The following is a 19116-nucleotide window of genomic DNA, read 5'->3' on the forward strand; positions in this document are numbered from 1 at the left end:
GATATTCTGATTATTTTTATATTTTTTGTTGGTAACCACACAGTTTCGGGTCCCATTGACCTCCATAGTAGTTTTATTTCTATACAATGCAAATCAGTGAGACCCTAAACTATTTGGTTACCAACATTCATTAAAATACCTTCTTTTACGTTCCTCAGAAAGAAAGTCAAACAGGAGTAAATGACGACAGAATGATCATTTCTGGGTGGACCATTGCTTTAGCTAAAATTCAAATGAAAACAGAAAATATAAAAACAAAAACTAGTTCAAAACCTTTATAAAAGATAACACTGGTCGCAGTTGCATTGCCATCCATTCCAAAGCGCCCGATTGAGTCAAAATTACCGGAGAATGCTTGGCCTTCACTGTTAACCTGTAACCCAGAAATGCACAACAATCAGCGCTCTCGAGATTATCAAAAGGTTAACGAGTTTGAACGCATCTGCCCACTCACCCATCTCCAATGATTTCCCAAGAACTCATCAGCCAAAATATATATAATTGTGTATATTACTCAGAGTAGACACGTCGAGAAAATGCTGTTTTTCTGATCTGCATTACAGCACATTTGCCCGCCAACGACAATACCACCCACTCGGTACCTCTCTGACTCCTGATGCCTGATACCTGCGCTGTGACTGTCTACAATCTGCATAATCACAGAGAACTTCTGCTGAAGACGCATGCACACACACACATACAGCGCTCGACTTCCACAAGGTCACCCAAGGCCAATGCAGATGTAGGTGAGTCCCAGCGACCTGCGGTCTCCGGCATGCACATAAACAGACTAAAATAAACGCATCCTCTAGTGGGAATGACATCCCCCTCACACCTCATCGGCTAAGCGTACATTTCCATAAGCCTACATGCTCTGCAACCATCTCCAACTTCACCCAACGGAGACTCGCACCTATGAAAGTGCCAAAGACATCTGCGTAACAGAGATATAGCGAGCGTGCTCCCTCAGGTCAAGGCCCTGTGGGGGTCTGTGCAGAAATAGGTCATTTGTCACACATCAAGTCCTGGGGCAGGAGATGCATTATAGATGAGACCAAACAGCCTGTCTCTGTGAGCTCTACCCACTCCCTGAGACTGGAAACGGGGGGAAGGGAGCTTGAGATAACAACCGCTGCAATCAGTGTGTGTCGATGTTTAATATCAGCACCAACGAGCAACAATAAGCAGACACGTGCCTTCTGATTTTAGGTGTCGCTGGACACCATGTCAATGGGATTATACAACAATGCATGACATCTGTATGTCATTGACAACCAAAATGATGTCTTAATCCATATTGTAAGCACTGGCCTTTGTGCGATTATGCAACATACGCATTCAACACGCACCTGACATGAACGATTAAATAAGTACAGGTATATATATATATATATATATATATATATATATATATATATATACACACTCAAACAGTGGGCCGTGTTATGACCTTCACACAGTTATGCCTTCGCACAGCCATTCTGCATTTGGAAAAAAAATGACGGACTCATTCACGGCATTCTTAGAAATGCAGCGCGTCAGACTGAGAAGATGGAATTTGAGAAGAAGAGCTGCGCTGCAAGGACAAATAATCAAGAGAGGGAAAAACTGAGGCTTGAGTAAGGGGATGAGAGAGAGCGAGCGAGGGGTAAAGAGAAGGAGAAAGCATGGCTCCTGTCTTTTTCTGCACCCATCTGTTCGGAGTGCAGGTGGAGCTCTATTCACTCAGCTCTGCATGCGTGTTGGGGTGGGGGGCAGGAAGAAAGGGAGGGCAAAAGGAAGAGTGGAGAGATGGTGAGGGGTGGAGGGACGGGGGGCTCTCGGTGATCTCTCCTGAAGGGGATAATGGGAGAGGAGCGCATTGCAATGGCTGCCATGTAGTACCCTCCCTGCACAATTAGCCAATCAGCAGCAAGCTCTGCCAGCCAGAAGGACACATAAAAGAAGAACATTGCAGCAGAGGCACAGAAGGAGCCTGCGAGGAGCTGGGAAATACACACACAACAGCAGAACCACAACACCCTCCCCTGGACACACCCTACTGGGGATCACTGCTTCTCTTTTTTTCTGAACCATCGCCCACGCCACACGGAGAGAAATCTCTCTCTCATCATCATCCTGAAGAAAACCCCCTTCTCCTCATTTTCACACTGCTGAGGAAACCTACAATCGCACGGGCTGAGCTTTCCTGCCGAAGACTGTCGTTTTTCCTTTTTCTTTTTTTTTCTTTTCGTTTGGAACCTGACATTCGCCTTTCTCGAGCCACGCCACGGCGTAATATCTGCAAGACGGCCTGAAGACCTGCGACTTGAAGGACCTAGATCACTATCATCTTTGTACATCAAGAATGGTTACTGTACGTATGCCCTTTTTTGGTCTATCTCATGAAAAAAACAATAACAGCATCACCACTATAGCAGTTCTAACAGCTGAGATGGGTATATAATTAGATACAAAATATGGGGTGTTTCAATGCAAGCTAACCGAAACATGCACACAGCATTTGGTGGTCAAACATACTGGCACATCTAATCGCGGATTCCGTAAACAAGATTAACGATTAGCACAGGGTATAAGTAATGTGATACAGGCATGCGCGAGCATCGCTACAGCCGAGCTCGCTTCGTTTTCTGAGGAGAATCAAAACATTGCTCTCTCCTGCCGTAAGAGCCACTATTCATAAATCACGTTATACGTAAAACCCTCCGCAACATACATTTATTCCTACATCCGCTAATTAAACGCGTTCAAGCGATAATTAGCCATTATTAACAAAGAGCGCTGAGGAATTCCTCAGAAATAGCTGAGGTGCGGCGGAGGCAGAAGAAGGGCGTAAGAGGGCACATGCCTCGCTCGGAAAGGATGCTCGAGACTGAATCTCGGAGACAAAACACGATGCCTCGGAGGCTGAGAGCCCATCGAGAGCAAACGCAAAGAAAAGGGTCGAGTCACTCAGAGGGGGAGGGGAGATAATATGCATCCGTTGGTTTGGATTGAATCCGACAGGACAAAATTCCTAAAGCTTGCGATGCCATATAAGACACCGCGAGAGAGGAAACGGCTAAATATCATGCATTTCTTGCGATATCTTAGCGAGTTGCGTTTTTCTCCTTCCCGCACCAAAAATATAAAGACACCGAGAGTGTAAATAAGCAATATGAGGGGAATACAAAGGCCTTGAGGGAAAGCGTTTTGGGCGTGTCTTCTCTAAAAGAAGACAGCGATGGCACGCGCACAGACTCACCATCTTCACGCAGGTTTTCTGTGGGAAAACATAAACAGAGCCCTTATTTGAATACAAACATGTTCACATTTAAAATGTTAAGATTAATTAATGGCCTTTAATTCTTCAGGCCTGCTCGACGTGAAGCGTGTTGTCAGGTTAACCGTCTTTGTTTCTTGACAGAAAGGCGTTATAATAGTACTAGATTCGTTATAATGGCGACTCGTTTTGTAATATATATTTTTAATAGCCCACTCTTTAAATAATTCACTAGCTAAAGCCTTGTCAGCGACACAGCATTTTGCGTTTGGGCTTATAGAGTCCTCTAGTCTTTACAAATAAGTAAATATTCGTCTGCTGTGAAGGACAGCCTGCCTTGTTTCACAGTGACCTCGAACAAAAGGCGATAGGAAACGACGCGCTTCTCTTTCGCTTTAAGTCTCAATCGATGGTGTATGAATGAATGACGGGCCCCTCGGCGTGTTGTTCCGCAGTCCTCCGTGAGCACGAGCCTCTACCGCAGTGCCAAAGCACATAAAACCGTTGAGTCAGATAACCTTCTCCAGGCGCGTACGCAATTCAAGGACAAGGACATCACAACGATACGCAACACAACACAACCGTCTGAACACACGAGCTCCTCGTTAATCGTTAATAAAGGGCTTTGTTAATTAAAGAAAAAGACGGCGTTTAAAAAAAAAACATGTTTGACAGTAGGCTATTTGTATACTGTCAAGGCCGTTACGCACGCTATAGGATCACCAGGCCTCGTCTATTGTGAATTTGAACGGTGATTATTTTGAACAGGTACAGTACAGAAACTGATTTTACAGCCAAAATAATCAAATGAACTGTTAAATATTACGACCATTCCATTTCAATCCGGATTTCGGGTGAGAAAATGTCAACGAACTAGAATGGCACCAAATAGCACCTAACCCTAACCCTATTCTACGAAATAGACTGGCACCATCTTTGTCTGCTTTTAAATCCAAGTTAAAAACTTTTCTGTTTGATAAAGCATTTAGTTCTTGAAGCATTTTCTATTGTTTATTACTGTTTTTTGTTTTTTTATATATATGTTGAAGCACTTTTTTTTAATGGTGCTCTATTACAATTTTAATTGTTTCTGTTTTTATTTGTTGTGGTTTTAGTTATTGTAAAGCACATTGGTCAGCGTGGGTTGTTTTTAATTGTGCTATATAAATGGTCATTGTCAAAAGAACAGAATATTATACAGCTGTTTTTAGGCTATATAAAGGAAAGACATGAGCTAGAGACATTTCTTCGATTACATTGTTATCTAAATGTACATTTTTAATATTTTTGCTATTATTATTAAATGGTCTTGTTCTTGTAGAATAGAGTAAAAGTGAAGACAGTTGCAATGCTCATTGTTCCCGGAGAGTCCCGCAGCCTCTGGCCTCGACACAAAGCGCTACTGTTTACATTAATATTCATAGTGCTGCCATGGTCTCTGTAGAGGAGGAACGGGTGGCTCTTTTGTTCGCTTGTGTCAATACGTTTATTCAGCAAAAAGGAGCTCGGATTTGTGAATGCCCACAGAGCACACGCGCACTTGTCCAATCAAAGGACGAGAGGATAACGAGTTTAAACGATTCGCAAACGTGTTTATTTATAAGGACGACATCAAGAGCTTAATGCCTACTTGATAAAACGGAGCCCGCGGCACCAAGGATAATTTGTAGGTAGTTGTCTATGTAGAGCCACTCCCGATTTCAGCACTCTGGATAGCGCCCAAACAGGAGTACCGGAATACCGCTAGCGCCTTTTCTTCCCGCGTTCTTTCAGAATTCTAATCACTTAAAAAAAAGCAAATAAATTGTTTTGAAATAAAATAGCGCTATTTGGAGAAATATAAGAGAGACTTGTGTATCCGCGTGATAAATCAATGATCTTTCGCGCTGCAAATTTCACGAGTGAAATTAACCCAATTCACCGACAAAAATAAATAACAAAGAAAAGGGTTTATCCGTTCAGTTTTGACTTGTGTCCTGTTGTTTTACAGCTGCCACAGTGATCCCTTAAGCTGCAGTGAGAGTGTGGCTAATGCCTTTTGTTTAGGATAATCCTGTAATCTGTTACTGAAACGGCCTATTGGCAATCCAACATTCACATTTCAGTCAGGAGGCCCGTCCAGACACGTACGTTTATGAATTACAAACGATAAAATTAAGGTCTGCATTAGGCGTCAGAAATGTCACGAGCACAGATTCATTTTCGTTGACAGATAACGCTGGGAATCGCTACCCTGGCAGTCTGAAAATGAATGTTGACATGTTACATACAGCTGCAGATTAGATGCTTTATTTGTTTACCTCTCCGGATCTTGTGCGAGACTGTGTTTATTTTAAGAAAATGGCTCCCTCACTGCACAGGGACATTAAGGAAGTGACGTGAGTCGATAGTCTTCACAGTCAGATTGCTTTTTATCTCATGCTGCTTTCAGGCCTGTTTTTTTTAAAGCATGATGTGTTTAAGACTGTAAATATATTTTCATTTATTACCATATTTTAAAATCATTTACATTTTTATTGAAGTCAGTCTCCTTATGTCTCTCAAGAACAAAAATAGTGGTAGTTAAACCAAGTGGCTTTTTTTCTTCCTTACATTTGTATACTGTGACATTCAACAGGGGGAAAAAAAAATCCCTTTTGTTTGACGAGGCTTGACGGTCATTTCAGCAGACTCTAATTACAGACTCACTAAGAGGAATCTTTGCAGTCATTTATCCTTATCAGCGCTCTGGTGGGAAGGTAATAGGTTTTGCGTATGAGATGCAGGGCTCTTGTTTGCGTGCGAGTCTGGGTCCTTGTGTAGGCGATGCTGATGCGGTGCATTAAATATTGAGGGAGAACTCTCCTAGAAATAGAAAAGTACAGGCTGGGACGGGAACGTCAAAGCCCGCTCGGTGGCCACGTTTTGTTTCGAAAGGCCTATTTTTAATAGCGTAGATTCAGGGACAGTTGTTAGGGTGTGTTATGTTTAAGCAGCGCAGTGGAAGGTACTCCAGCAGTAAGCAGTCTCTCGCCTGTCTATGTGAGTCATGTATTTTGGGATGAAGTGCTCTTCCACCTCTACCTCTGCTGTGCTGGCGCCAGTATCTGGGCTGTAAGATAGTGTACGTGTCAGTCTGCGTGGCTGAAGAGCCTGCGCGTTGTGTAACTCACTACATTCGTCGCTGAGGATGGGTGGCTTGCCATAGGGAGGTTTACTTCAGTTCACGAATCACATTTGCCCTGATCCTGTCACTTTGTGTCAAGACTCACTCTGTTTGTGTCAACGCATAGACAAGGCCTGTTTGAGTAGGTTTGCATTCTAAACCCGAGATAGTTCACAGGCTATGAAGGCTATGGGCTACTGCCCAAGCAAAATATGCCATTTTATCGCCATTCGTGATCAAACGAACGCCCTTTTCTTGGAAATTCCTGCTCGGGTGACAGTCAGTCTTGCCTAGATCCATGTTTGCAATGCTTTAATAACTCGCCTCTCTGAGCTTTCTCCTTGTCAGTGTCAATTTGCCTGAGATATAAATTCCGGCTGCCCCGAAAGCTTATTTTATTAATGCAAGACAAAAAGTGATTTTAACCGAGCGCCAGTTCTCGAACATGCACACTCTAAAAGTCAAGAAGCCAGCCAATAGCAACAGTCGTCAAGCTGCTGTTACCTGGGCAACCTGGTTAGAGGTAAGGCTCAAGGCAAGAATAAATCATTCCACTGAAGAGACAGAGCGTTACAGAGAGATGAGAGGAAGAGGCAATGCTGAAGGGAGAACAAAGGAACAGACTTTCCACACTACTATAAATTCACCTGTTAGTGCAACCGAACGTAAATTTTTTAATAAAACGCGTAATTAGATATCAGATACAATTTCATTTATTTCCAATTACATTCCTGGAAGGATTTCTAAAATTAATTTTAATCTGAAAACGAAGACACTTGTGGCAGATGATTCTGCCTGTTGATCGTAGGACTCCAGCAAAAAAGATCATGGATGCATTGTTAATTAAGTTGGTGAGACACCCTGTTCCACCCCAGGGGCCGTTCTGGGGAGAGAGCGCTTTCAGTCAACTAAGGATGACTAATACATGAACATACATTACATACGCCAATTTGTAAATTCTAGAGAGTAGCAGCCTTGGGGAAAAATACCAAAAAAAAATAAAAATCCACAAAAAAAAAAAAAATTCACAAAAGAGATAAAAAAGACAGATCACTTATGGTACGATGCAGAACACTGACTTTGAGAACTAAAAGTTGTGCGTTGTGACAGAAAGAGACTGTTAAAGACTGAAGTAGCGTCTACAACCTGCATACATCTGTTCTTTGAAAATCCCCTAAAGGCCAAATTAAGCATCATGCTGTGCTCCACAGCAACACGGATGAACCAAAGACCCAGACACACGCGCACACACTCTCACGCTTTTCACATAAACAAGGTGCCATCTTCTCATCTTTATTTGTCTGAATTGCATTTTCTTAAAAGAAAAAAAAAAAAAGTGTTATCAAATACATTTATGTTTATCCTCTCAGAGGCGAGTGATGTAACGCTGTTTGACCCTGGATAGCATAAAGGGGGCTGGGAAAGAGTGAAAGGACTGTGACATCTGCAGGGCCAGGGGCTGAGAGCTGGAGAGAGCTGAAGTGAGGGAGGAGGTCAGAGGAGGAGGGGAGGTGGGATATTGTTCTCCTCTGGCCCTCTACCACTCAGACGCATTGATTTTTAACCTCTAAACCAGGATGCCAAGCATTACGCCCCTCAAATTATGTGTTTTCACCCAACCTAGAGTGTAATTTGTCATTTTCCCACCTGCAGATAATTAGCACCATGGAAACTCAGGTGTCCAATGGTCCGAGCGGAACCAGCTTGCCTAACGGCCCTGTCATTAGCACTAACGGTGCCACAGACGACAGCAAAACCAACCTGATCGTCAACTACCTGCCTCAGAACATGACCCAGGAGGAGTTCAAGAGCCTTTTCGGCAGTATCGGAGAAATCGAGTCCTGCAAATTAGTCAGAGACAAGATCACAGGTGAGCACGCGATTTGGTCTCGGTGAAAATTAGCATTAAAGCATAATTTTCCAATGAGTTCTCCTTCATACAATTGCAGGCCAGAGTTTGGGCTATGGCTTCGTAAACTACGTGGATCCCAACGATGCCGACAAGGCCATCAACACGCTCAACGGTCTCAAACTGCAGACCAAAACAATCAAGGTAAGAGACGCTCATGAAGCCACACTCTTCAATCCCTCGAAGGGGAGGAATAAAGCAGGGCCCAAGACAGACGTGACAGCAGGAGGGGAGGAGAATGGGAGGGGCAGGGGGAGGAATCAGTGGCGGGGACAAAAGGAGCAAAAGAAAAGAGAAAGTAGAGGTCAGAAAGCAAAGGGTTGTGTACAGAGGTGATTGTGATGGAAATGTAATTAGGGAGACGCAATGTGAGGCTCGGAGGTCAACACGGAGAGTCCCATCTGCCTCCAATCTTGGCTAATTAGGGCCTTCTTTGTCCCCAATTCAGCTGGGTTTTGGGGTGGGGAAAGGTCTGCCTGGGCTTCTGAAAGCGAGAGATTAAACAGTCGGCCCGCTCCTCCACCTGATCACCACACATCAAAGCCGAGGCAAGAATCAGCAGTTAAGCAGCTTCCCCAGACTTAGCGTGTGTTTGCATGTGCTCATATCATGTAAATCGCATGACAGGCCAAGATGACCATCAGAGCAGTTTCATTCCCTTGTCTAATTTGAAACCGCAACGCTCAGTTATTCGGTGAATAATGACTGCAGTCCATGGGCGAACATTATTGGCATAGTTATTTAAACAACACAGAGTCCGACTGCTATTGTCCTAATTGCCTTGTTTGTTCAGTGCATTCATCCGGCTTGGCCACTGTTCTCTGACATTCAACGTTCGTGTGCCCACTGCCCTCAAATCCTTAAGCCGGGCAAATGTCATATTTTCCATGTCAATACGGCATTGTTAGAAAGGTAGAGAGCCGATAGCGAGGATGGGAGGGAGGGAGGGAGACGGGTGCAGGAGCAAAGGCTAGGAAGGAGCCGAATGCCAATGACAGGATTAGGGGCCATATGGGCTGCAGGCACCATCTGTACTGTGGGAGAGACAGGGAGAGGGTTAATTATGGGGCAGCATCCCATCCCTCCAATACATCTCCCCCCTCCAGTCTCTGCTGTACACTCACCCACTCACTGCACAATTACACCCCTACCTCAACAATACCGCTGCTTAGTCATACTGGCCTGCAAGACGCAAGCACACATATGGTGGAAAAACACATCATTCTGCCAAGGTCTGATGGCGAAACATGCAATAACTTGGTTGGGCGTCATAAAATGGCTTGAACACATTTAAAATAGACTCCTGTTTATGATAAAAACAAGTTTACTTGCTTAACTTTTTTTTTTTTTTTTCCCCTCGCTGTAATCGCTTACATAAAAGGTCATCAGATTCAAATATGCCAACGTGTGTTGAAAAAAATGAAACGGCATGCTTTGTTATAGAGCCCATTATTACAGAAAAAGGTTACAGACAGAAATAAATGTTTTCTTCCTGATTTAGAATTTATATAAATTCTAGTAAAATGCTATATGGTGCTATAAATAGAAAAAAATAGAAAAATAATAAAAAGTACATATGCAATATATATTAAATTAAATTATAAATTAAAGCAGTATATTAGTAACCCTATTAAAAGTAAAAAAGGACCATTGGTAAAAAGACTATAAATAGCAATACAAATAAATAATACTAAAATGTAGGCTATATATTATATTATATTATTATATTGTATTGTATTGTATTATATTATATTAAAGTTTAATAAATTCTAAATAAAAAGTATGTTAGTGAATAAGTACATATTATATATGCAATATAAAAGGTCAATTAATTATAAAAAAAAAAAAAAAAATACAAATTTAGGTTCTAAATAAAACATGTCCATATATAAATGAGAAGTATTAGTTGTATGTGTAATACTGTTGTATAGAAACGATCGTACAGGAATAATCCAGAGTTTTGGTAAAGTAAGGCTGCCACATTTCCATTAGCATGAATTGGTATTGTGCTTTTTATTTGATTTGCTTTTTTTTTTTTTTCATGGGGTATTTTGTGAGGACGTGTGCTGGGGAGTTGTCAGGGATGCTGGACATCTTGTAATCTGTTTACTTGGTTCGCCGGTTGCCAGAGGAGCAGTTTCCCCTTGAGAGAGAAGACAAAGGAGAGATGGAGGAGAAGGAGGGGGCCAATCTCTTTATCTCCAAAAACCACATGCGCACACACTGACACCATCAATCAAAGTCAGCCCCTTTCAACCAGAAACTCATAAATATACATATTTTATGAGAAAAATCTGTTCGCATCTCAAATACGACCAAGGCAGCTCGGTGGGGGAGTTTTAGGAAATATAGAAGGGAATATAAAAATGAGATGAATATTTGAACGTCAAAACAAATGCCTAATTGGACTTGATATAACATGACACGTCCCAAAGCGGAACAGGTTCTAAATGCTGCTGTCTTGTGGAAAATCACCAGCTAGAATAACAGCCCATGATATCAAATTTTCCTCACAACTCCCTGAGGGAGCTGGTCTCAAATCAGCGAAGAGGGTGTCGATTCGTCTGGGGGGGTGGGGGAGTGTGAATGTGAGAGTGGGTTCGTGTTTCTGCTGTCAGGAGCACAGTGAAGCTGAAGTAGCGTTTAATGAGGGAACCGGGTTTGGTTCGAGTGAAGTGCACGTAAGAGACGTGGATTTCAAGGAAGGAGGGATGAGAGAGAGTGGGCGGATGTCTCGCCTTTGAGCGTGGCAGTGCTGTGACATATGTGCTTCGACTACACTTGAAAGTTTGCACTGCTGGGAGTTTTAGGACTGTCACAGCTGTCTTGATGCATGCTTCTTAATATTTCTATTAAAAGAAATCCTAAACTGCAGCTCCTTGTTGTGTGTGTGTGTGATGAAGGTGTCCTATGCCAGACCAAGCTCAGCTTCCATACGCGATGCCAACCTGTATGTGAGCGGCCTGCCCAAAACCATGAGTCAGAAAGACATGGAGCAGTTGTTTTCCCAGTATGGAAGGATCATCACCTCACGCATCCTGGTAGACCAGGTCACAGGTAAACGTTACCTCACTTCCACAAACAGCGTAGGTACCCTGGGGGAGGATTAAAAATCTAATTAAAGCTCTGGATGTGACACAAAAAATAAGCTGTATGCTCCACCAGAGTCAACGTGAAATCAAAATTGACTGCATTTTTACATATCTAATGCACATTCCTGGCAGTGTTATTTTGATAATATTTTGAATTAATTTAATTTCAATTACAGTTTTAGTAATAATTTGGGTATATGTTTAAACATGACTAGTTTTATTAATTTTAGTTTTAGTTATTTTAGTACGTTAAGAAACTAAATGAAAATGATTTCCTTAGCAACTAGCTGAAATAAAAGTTTTTAATATTTTTGTTTATTTCTAATAACATTTTTTAATCTTTTAGTTTTAGTAAACTATGTAATCCTGATTCCTGATCTTACTGTCAAATAAAATAAAAAAGACTGAAGTGACCCAAAGTGTTTACATACATACATACATAAATAAACTTTATGAGCAAACCCACAAATCCTATGGGGATAAAAGGATTAAATGAATAAAATAATTTAAAAAAAAAACTTAATACAAGGTAGATACATTTAAAACAGTACAACCTCACAGAAATTTTTTAAATAAAAGACGTCTATTGAAATATACAATTATGCATTATTCATCTGTGCGTTTTAATAAAAAAAAAACATTGATATTAATAACACACAGTGTTAATCAAAAGCCCACCCATTTTTTTCTCATCAAATTTCCTGCAACAGTGAGAAATACGTCACAGTATGGAAATGAAATGGTTTGCACTGAATATGGTTATCATTTTTGTCTGCTTTATAAAGTAGATCATAAAGTACTAAAGTATACAGTCTGGTTTAACCCTGTGACCACATGACTCATTTATCTGTCACTGATTTGATTGACGGTGCTAACATTTGCCTCGCTTTCTGTCCGGAGCAGGTATATCGCGCGGAGTAGGATTCATTCGGTTCGATAAGAGAAACGAGGCCGAGGAGGCCATCAAAGGCCTGAATGGTCAAAAGCCGCTGGGCGCCGCAGAGCCCATCACCGTGAAGTTTGCCAACAACCCCAGTCAGAAGACGGGACAGGCCCTGCTTACCCAGCTTTACCAGACAGCTGCTCGCCGCTTCACCGGCCCTCTGCACCACCAGACTCAGCGCTTCAGGTACTGCTCCCACCTTCAGCCCACACCCCTACCGCTCCCTACTCTTCCTCTGCCGGTTTTCCTTTAAACCGCAGCGCGTTCACGCCATCAGGGGGATTTCGACAAATCACAACGGGTCCAACTCAGGCAGTGCTTAATTTGAAAAGAACTGCCCTGCTTAGAGATAAAACACTGCATGTGAATCAGTCACGCCATGGATGCATTCACAAGCATTCATCGCAGTACTCCCAATCCGTCGCCCGAGGGCTCTGTAAGCAATGCGTCAGTGCGACGGGCGAGCCGCCCCTGCTGATTGGTGAATGCGGTGCCCAGTAAAGAGCTCCCCCTGGTGGCTGAAGTGGCTGAATGAAAACGCTTTGCTCTGGTTGTTGGATCTTGCAACTAATATCTTCACCTCCGTCACTCTCCCTCTTGCATTGCAGACTCGACAATTTACTAAACGCCAGCTACGGAGTCAAGAGGTAATTTCCCCAAAAAAAGGTGTCCTTTCAAAAGCATCCATGCCTAAACAAAGTGCCCGGAATATCACCTGCTGATTTAAGCATTATCATTAGAGATTTGATTTGAGAAATCACCGTTTCAGTAGACTAGATTGTAGCTGATATCACAGCAGGACATTCTGGCATGGCTTTGTTGAACATTTTTGTTCTTTTGGTTGATTCCTTGATTGAACTGATTTGTATGTATTTCTGTATTGAACTAACATTATTATTTTTTTTTCAGTTTTGGTTGCTTTAATGTATTTTTTTCCACCAGCATGGACATACAAGATTCCGTTTGCGTCTCCTCTGTTTGTTACAATTTTCCGTTGATTTGTTTCTGATTTGCCTTCATCCCTCTCTAGGTTTCTGTTTTGCTAAGTATATTGTGATTTTGTTACATTGTGAATTCTGTGTCCTAACAGGGACAAGAGTTTGGTTTGGTCAACCTAGTTAATAATACAATAGCTGCCCATTTTCTTACCTACTTAAGGCTGTGGAGAGCGAGTGTCCAGTCCTCAAAGAGATAAAAGTGGCAGGAACATGTGGTAATGAGAAGCACGCTGTGCTGAACTTCAGAATGACACCCATGGTAGCTCTCCTTCTTTCCTCCCCAGATTCTCCCCCATAACCATTGACAGCATGACCAGTCTAGCCGGCGTCAACCTGACCGGGCCCACCGGAGCCGGCTGGTGCATCTTCGTCTACAACCTGTCCCCGGAAGCCGACGAAAGTGTTCTGTGGCAGCTCTTTGGGCCGTTTGGCGCCGTCACAAACGTCAAGGTCATCCGTGACTTCACCACCAACAAATGTAAGGGCTTTGGCTTTGTCACCATGACCAACTACGACGAGGCGGCCATGGCCATCGCCAGCCTGAACGGCTACCGCCTGGGCGACCGCGTGCTGCAGGTCTCCTTCAAGACCAGCAAGCAACACAAGGCTTGAAGCAAGGCCTAGTCACTATTGCTCTTTAACATGCAGGGGGAGCTACTGAGCTCCCTGTACATTCACTCTACATGGGCCTGGACTGAGTCTCTCTCTAACACACATTCGACACACACATACACACACACACACGTTTAGTTGTTTCGAACAAAAATACACAAGTAGAGTCGTTTTCTTTTCTCTTTACACAACATGCTAGTCCTTCCCAACATTTGCCTGTATTGAATTAGCAGAGTTGTGAGGCGGAGCTGGGGAAATCCACAAGGAGGGACAGTCTAATGAATGTGACAGAGAATGTCTGCAGAGATTTAATTTAATTCAGGCAAAGTAAGAGAACTGGTCAACGAATGAACGAACGAACGAACGAACAAAGAAAAAAAAAGAAAAGGAAATCGAATATGTGCAATTTACCCGAAATCTTGCCCCGGTAACTCTCCTGTCTGTCTTCAGAGGATGTAGTCACTTTTTTACACTTGGGCATTTTGAATCAGTGATTTTTTAAAAGAAAAATGATTAAAACAGTGTTCTCATATATATTATGATATAACTATATATTCAACATTTAAGGTGGTTATAATAGCCAAATATGTAAGCATTTTCTAGAACTTTGATTACGGTTTCCTGGCTCTACATTAGGTTGCAACCTTGCCTTATGGCACCACACAAACCTTGCACCTCGAGGTCCAACCCAACAGCCACTGAACAAACTGTGTGGATGGTAGTCACAAATCGAGAGGTCACCCGGGGGTCATCACAATCACCTCAGCACACCGAAAGACAAAGTTCATCACAGAGACACTCGCACACACACACACACACACACACACACATACACGCACATGCACACACGCACCTCCACCGGAGGGCGTAGCAAAACATCACAAAACATGGCGACCTAGAATCTCCTCTTATCTTTCCACTCTTGAGTTTTAGAGTTAGAATTTAGAAATGATTCCACCACATGCAGTTGTCTGTATAACCAGGGGCATTTCGACAGTGTTCCCATGGCATTTGGAATTCTTTTGAAAGTCTTTCAAACCAATTACGAAGGCCGACTGCGGAATCCAGAACCATATTAGATCATTTTATACAGGTTTGAATGGCTCGGGAGAAGGAAAGGCTGTGTGTCAGCTCTTTGAGCAAAAGCGCGAGCTGTTATGAAGGTCAGGGGCCACTGGGATTGGTCGTCCTTGGTCTTCATAACTTCTCAGATACATTTAGCTCCATTCACTAAACAGAATCGCATTATAATTCGCTTTCCCGAACCGGTTTTAGCAGCCCCTGCGTATCTAAACAGCTACATATCAAATCAAATTTTGTGTCCTCAAGGCCCTTTAAAGCTAGTCGCAGCCACACGAGCTACACAATTTTTAAAAATTAAAAATCTTTTTTTTTTAAATATGTAAACATCTCGTAAACAAAAAATTCCCTAGATACATTAAAGACAATGCCCAAGCTGTCCACAGCCCTGCGATAAAACAAACAAAACTGTTCCATGGGGAGAGACATTGCTGTAAAATGGCAAAACTTCACATTATATGAAGAAAAGAACTGAAAGATGTAAATGTGTGTTCAAATCAAGTGACATTTTGCTTTTCTAAATAACGCTGTGTTAGCCAAAGAGGACAATGATCTCTTTGAAAGGATTACATTAGAGATTAATATATTTTTATATCTATGAAGAAAAAACACAAGACCTTGTGCAACATTTTTACAGATTCTTAAATCGTGGAAATCTTTGGACACACCGCATGGCTTTTATTTTCAGAGTTTTCAACTTTGGGGAGAGAGGGCCAGTCTGCGGTGTAAGGGAGGGGATCGGAGGGTTGGGGACTAAGACTTACATGCAGTGAAACCATTTCATTCTCAAAAATACAAAAAAAGAGAAATATACGAAACATTTAAAAAAAGAATCAGCAGACAGGTACATGTATGCATTACGCAGGAAAAACAACATTACGGTTTCTCTAAAGTGTTGAAAAAAAAAAAATCAAGCGTTGCTTCAATGACGGTGCAGTGAAGCTCGAAACGGCGTCACATCGAACACCCAGAGCATCTCATCTTGTATCAGCAAAAACAAAAAAGAAGAATCACCTTAACGCTTCAGCATGTTCGGTGCACCAAAAAAGTTGAAAATTGACTTAATGTAATGTAGCTGCACTTATCAATGTAATCAAATCTCATACAATAATCCATAGTGAATTATATTCGCCAGTATGTCAACACAACAAGCAAATGTCTATCATTGTGCTGTCTAGATTTGTTCGTTTTTATTTAATTTCCGCTCCACATATCTTCTGTATTCCACCATCATATCGTCAACACCTAATTTTGCTCCTTTGCACAAGCACTAACCAACCAAGGGATCTTAGCTTTGTCACTGATGAAGGGAAAAAAAGTCAGTTCGAAACATTTAGCAAGAGTGTGACTGCACACATACGTACACTTACACGCGCACACACACACACACACACAAACAAACAACCACACAACACATATCAAAGTGTCTCTAGGCCCTCCACAACATTCCCATTGTATCAAAACTGTGATACACCTTGAACTATCCCCTCTCAGCTTGCGCCACATTAAAATTGCAACACATTTTTCTTTCGCTAACGCTAATGCAACTCATCCTGGAACTCATCGGTGGTGTGCTCTAGAGGGGACAAAAACCCTAGACGTAAAGATTGGTCCGCCCTCTAAAATGAGCGATGGGGTAGATACAGTGACCAGGGCAACCCTGTAGTGCACCTGGTGACCATAGGGAGGTTTTAGCGTCGTCCCTCTGGCCGAGTGTCCCGACGAACCCTTTAGCTACACCGCTCCCCCATCCCTTCAGAGAGCCAAGGACAATGGCAGGAAACAAACATACTGCACCGCTTGAGCAACTACAATAATAATCATTTTAAAAAAAAGACAAAAAAAACTTTCCTATGGAACAGTAAGTGCAATGTGCTTCGTTTTTATATTGACTGAGAACAAAAGATATATATATTTTTTAAAAAAGAAATTAAACGTCACACTGAAATGGTTTGCAGAATAGTGAAAGGATCAAATGTAACGAACAACAACAAAATGAAAAAAAAGTGTTAACTAACAGATTCAATAGAAGAATCAAACAAGCACCAAGAGCTCTGGTCTCTAAAAATGTCCATTATCCCTTCCTCCACCCCCTTATTAGTGCTCTGACCATGCAAGCTAAAACAAACAGCCGTCTATGGTACCGAAAAGAGCAAATCTAAAAGACCGTGAATGGAATACTGTCTAAAATATCATCGGTTTTAGCCCATGTTGATTTCAGAGTATCATTTTTCCTGTAATTTATTGATTTACTTTACATATCAGAATCACACGTTAACTTAGCGTATTTGTGTTGTTGATGTTGCCATAGAGGACACACGTGGGTCGAATATTTTGTTTCGGTTCCTTTTATTGGGTACGGTTTCTTATATTTGTTTCCATTATTTATAATTAGTTGCTGTTCTTACAGTGTATGCAGGTTTTAGAATTAGTTAGAATTATTTCTTTTCAATCAAAATGTGTTTAATTGTGTTTGTAAAAGTCTGTGGTAGCTTTTGTTGCAACATAAATAATTTAAACTGAAAAAAAAAAAAATCAATATAGCGCCAATGAACTTGTATTATTTGGGCGACTTTAAGCTTGTAGTTTTAACTTATTGTTAACTTAAAAACTATTTATTATCATTATTATGATTATTATTATTGCCTCGTATGAAAGTATGTTTTGTGTATATTTATGGTTTATTTCATTATATTTGCAAGTTTAAATACTTTTCATTTTGCCAAAATGTGGTTACACCTTTTTGTTTTTCTTTAAAGGGAACAAATAGATTAAAAAAATTAAAAAAAAAAAAAAAACAACAGAAAAAAAAAACTGCTTTAGAATTACAATTTGGAAAAGTTCTCCATAGGCAAAGAATGCACTGCTATATTAAACTAATTGAAGTGTATAAACATACATGCTGTGTGCTAGATGTTATGCCTTTAATGCCTGTGTTTTGTTTGTCTTGTTAAATGAAAACCTTTTGATTATTTAATCTAATCACAGTCTTGTTTTTCCAGCCACGTTCAGAACCCCATAGCGAGTCAGGGCCCGGGGCGAGGCCTGGGGCAGGGGGGGCAGGTCGAGGCGCGGTCCGGTCTACGGTCCAGACCCGCAGCCAGGCCTTAGGCTCAGCGTCCCTCGCCAAAAACCTCTCACCCGCTGCCATACAGCCGCCAAACCGACCGAGAGAGCGGTCTAGAAAATAAAAGAGTCAGTGGGAGGGCTAGAGCGCAACGATTAGCAGACGTGGGCTAAGAAAGCGCAGCGGGGGAGACGGGGCAGGCGAGGCACTGAGCTAGATAAAGGGGTCAGTGGTCACTCTGTTTCTCAACCAGTTGTATTTTGTGTCAGTTAATTTAGGAGGGACACAGAGTTACTTAGCAATGTTCTTCTGAAACCATTTTCCAGGAATAACAGAATAAAACAAACAAACAACAATAATAAAAAAAGATCAAAAGCAGAACTCCTGATCTCAGTGTCTGTGTGTCACGAAGAAAAATCTCATACTTCCAAACATGAACAAACAAAGACAAACACATAACAAAGGGGAAAAAAATAAATAACCTTTCAGTTTAGTTTAGGATATTTATTACTGGGATTTCAGCTGAAGACGCTTGAGGACTTTTTCATGGAATTGTTTAATTATTTGTACTTTACATGCCAGAAAAAATAAAAGATATGAATCTCAGTGTTTTCTTTGTGCCTGCCTTTTTTTTTGTTGTTTTTTTTTTCTTTCGAGGCGAATTGAGGGGTTTTGTAGGCGTACATCACATGCTACCGCATTCATTCAGGACAAAATGAAATTCTTCATCCAATTTGATCATGGTCAGTAAAGTTAAAAAAACAGCTTGATATTTAATAGGTTCAAACTTCAGTAAACAGATAATGCTGAAGTTCATAGTTTAGTGTGTAAAACATTAACCTCAGTCAGTCAGCTAGCCAATGACAATTTAGCTTTGTCCACTTCCTACACCAAAGATGTGTAATTATGCACTACTCTAAGCCATTTTGTAGTATCCATAGTGTCAGCAGTGTGTTCACACTGAACAGTCCGAAAAGAAAAAGTGCACTTCAAATAACCAGATAATGC

The 19116-nt window shown here is 41.6% G+C and overlaps 2 protein-coding genes across 9 annotated transcripts in view; one reads left to right on the plus strand and one right to left on the minus strand.

Moving 5' to 3' along the window:
• The window catches only part of LOC131537439 (dedicator of cytokinesis protein 7-like), an 88447-nt gene extending 74808 nt beyond the window's left edge, over nucleotides 1-13639 (minus strand). Inside the window, exons 1-2 of one of the 2 annotated variants that reach the window (XM_058770849.1) lie at nucleotides 13501-13639; nucleotides 11265-11411 (exon numbers count right to left, since the gene is read on the minus strand). In XM_058770849.1, the coding sequence (XP_058626832.1) occupies nucleotides 11265-11293 (29 nt within the window). In that variant the 5' untranslated portion in view covers nucleotides 11294-11411; nucleotides 13501-13639. Of the gene's footprint in view, nucleotides 1-11264; nucleotides 11412-12471; nucleotides 12937-13500 lie in introns of those variants that run through there. The other variant, XM_058770848.1, reaches the window with a different exon arrangement.
• Nucleotides 1897-18714, plus strand: elavl3 (ELAV like neuron-specific RNA binding protein 3). 7 transcript variants are annotated; one of them, XM_058770856.1, is made up of 7 exons: nucleotides 1897-2356; nucleotides 8061-8277; nucleotides 8357-8460; nucleotides 11220-11373; nucleotides 12312-12537; nucleotides 12960-12998; nucleotides 13613-18714. In XM_058770856.1, exons 1-7 carry the CDS (start codon nucleotides 2348-2350, stop codon nucleotides 13959-13961), a joined length of 1098 nt encoding a protein of 365 aa, XP_058626839.1. In that variant the 5' UTR covers nucleotides 1897-2347; the 3' UTR covers nucleotides 13962-18714. The 7 variants fall into 7 exon arrangements, with proteins under 7 accessions (XP_058626839.1, XP_058626841.1, XP_058626838.1 ...); XM_058770858.1 differs by having other exon boundaries at nucleotides 13634-18714; XM_058770855.1 differs by having other exon boundaries at nucleotides 1898-2356; nucleotides 12309-12537.
• The last annotated feature ends 402 nt before the right edge of the window (nucleotides 18715-19116 follow it).

Source organism: Onychostoma macrolepis, chromosome 03 (genome assembly GCF_012432095.1).
Source record: "Onychostoma macrolepis isolate SWU-2019 chromosome 03, ASM1243209v1, whole genome shotgun sequence".
Lineage (NCBI taxonomy): Eukaryota > Metazoa > Chordata > Actinopteri > Cypriniformes > Cyprinidae > Onychostoma > Onychostoma macrolepis.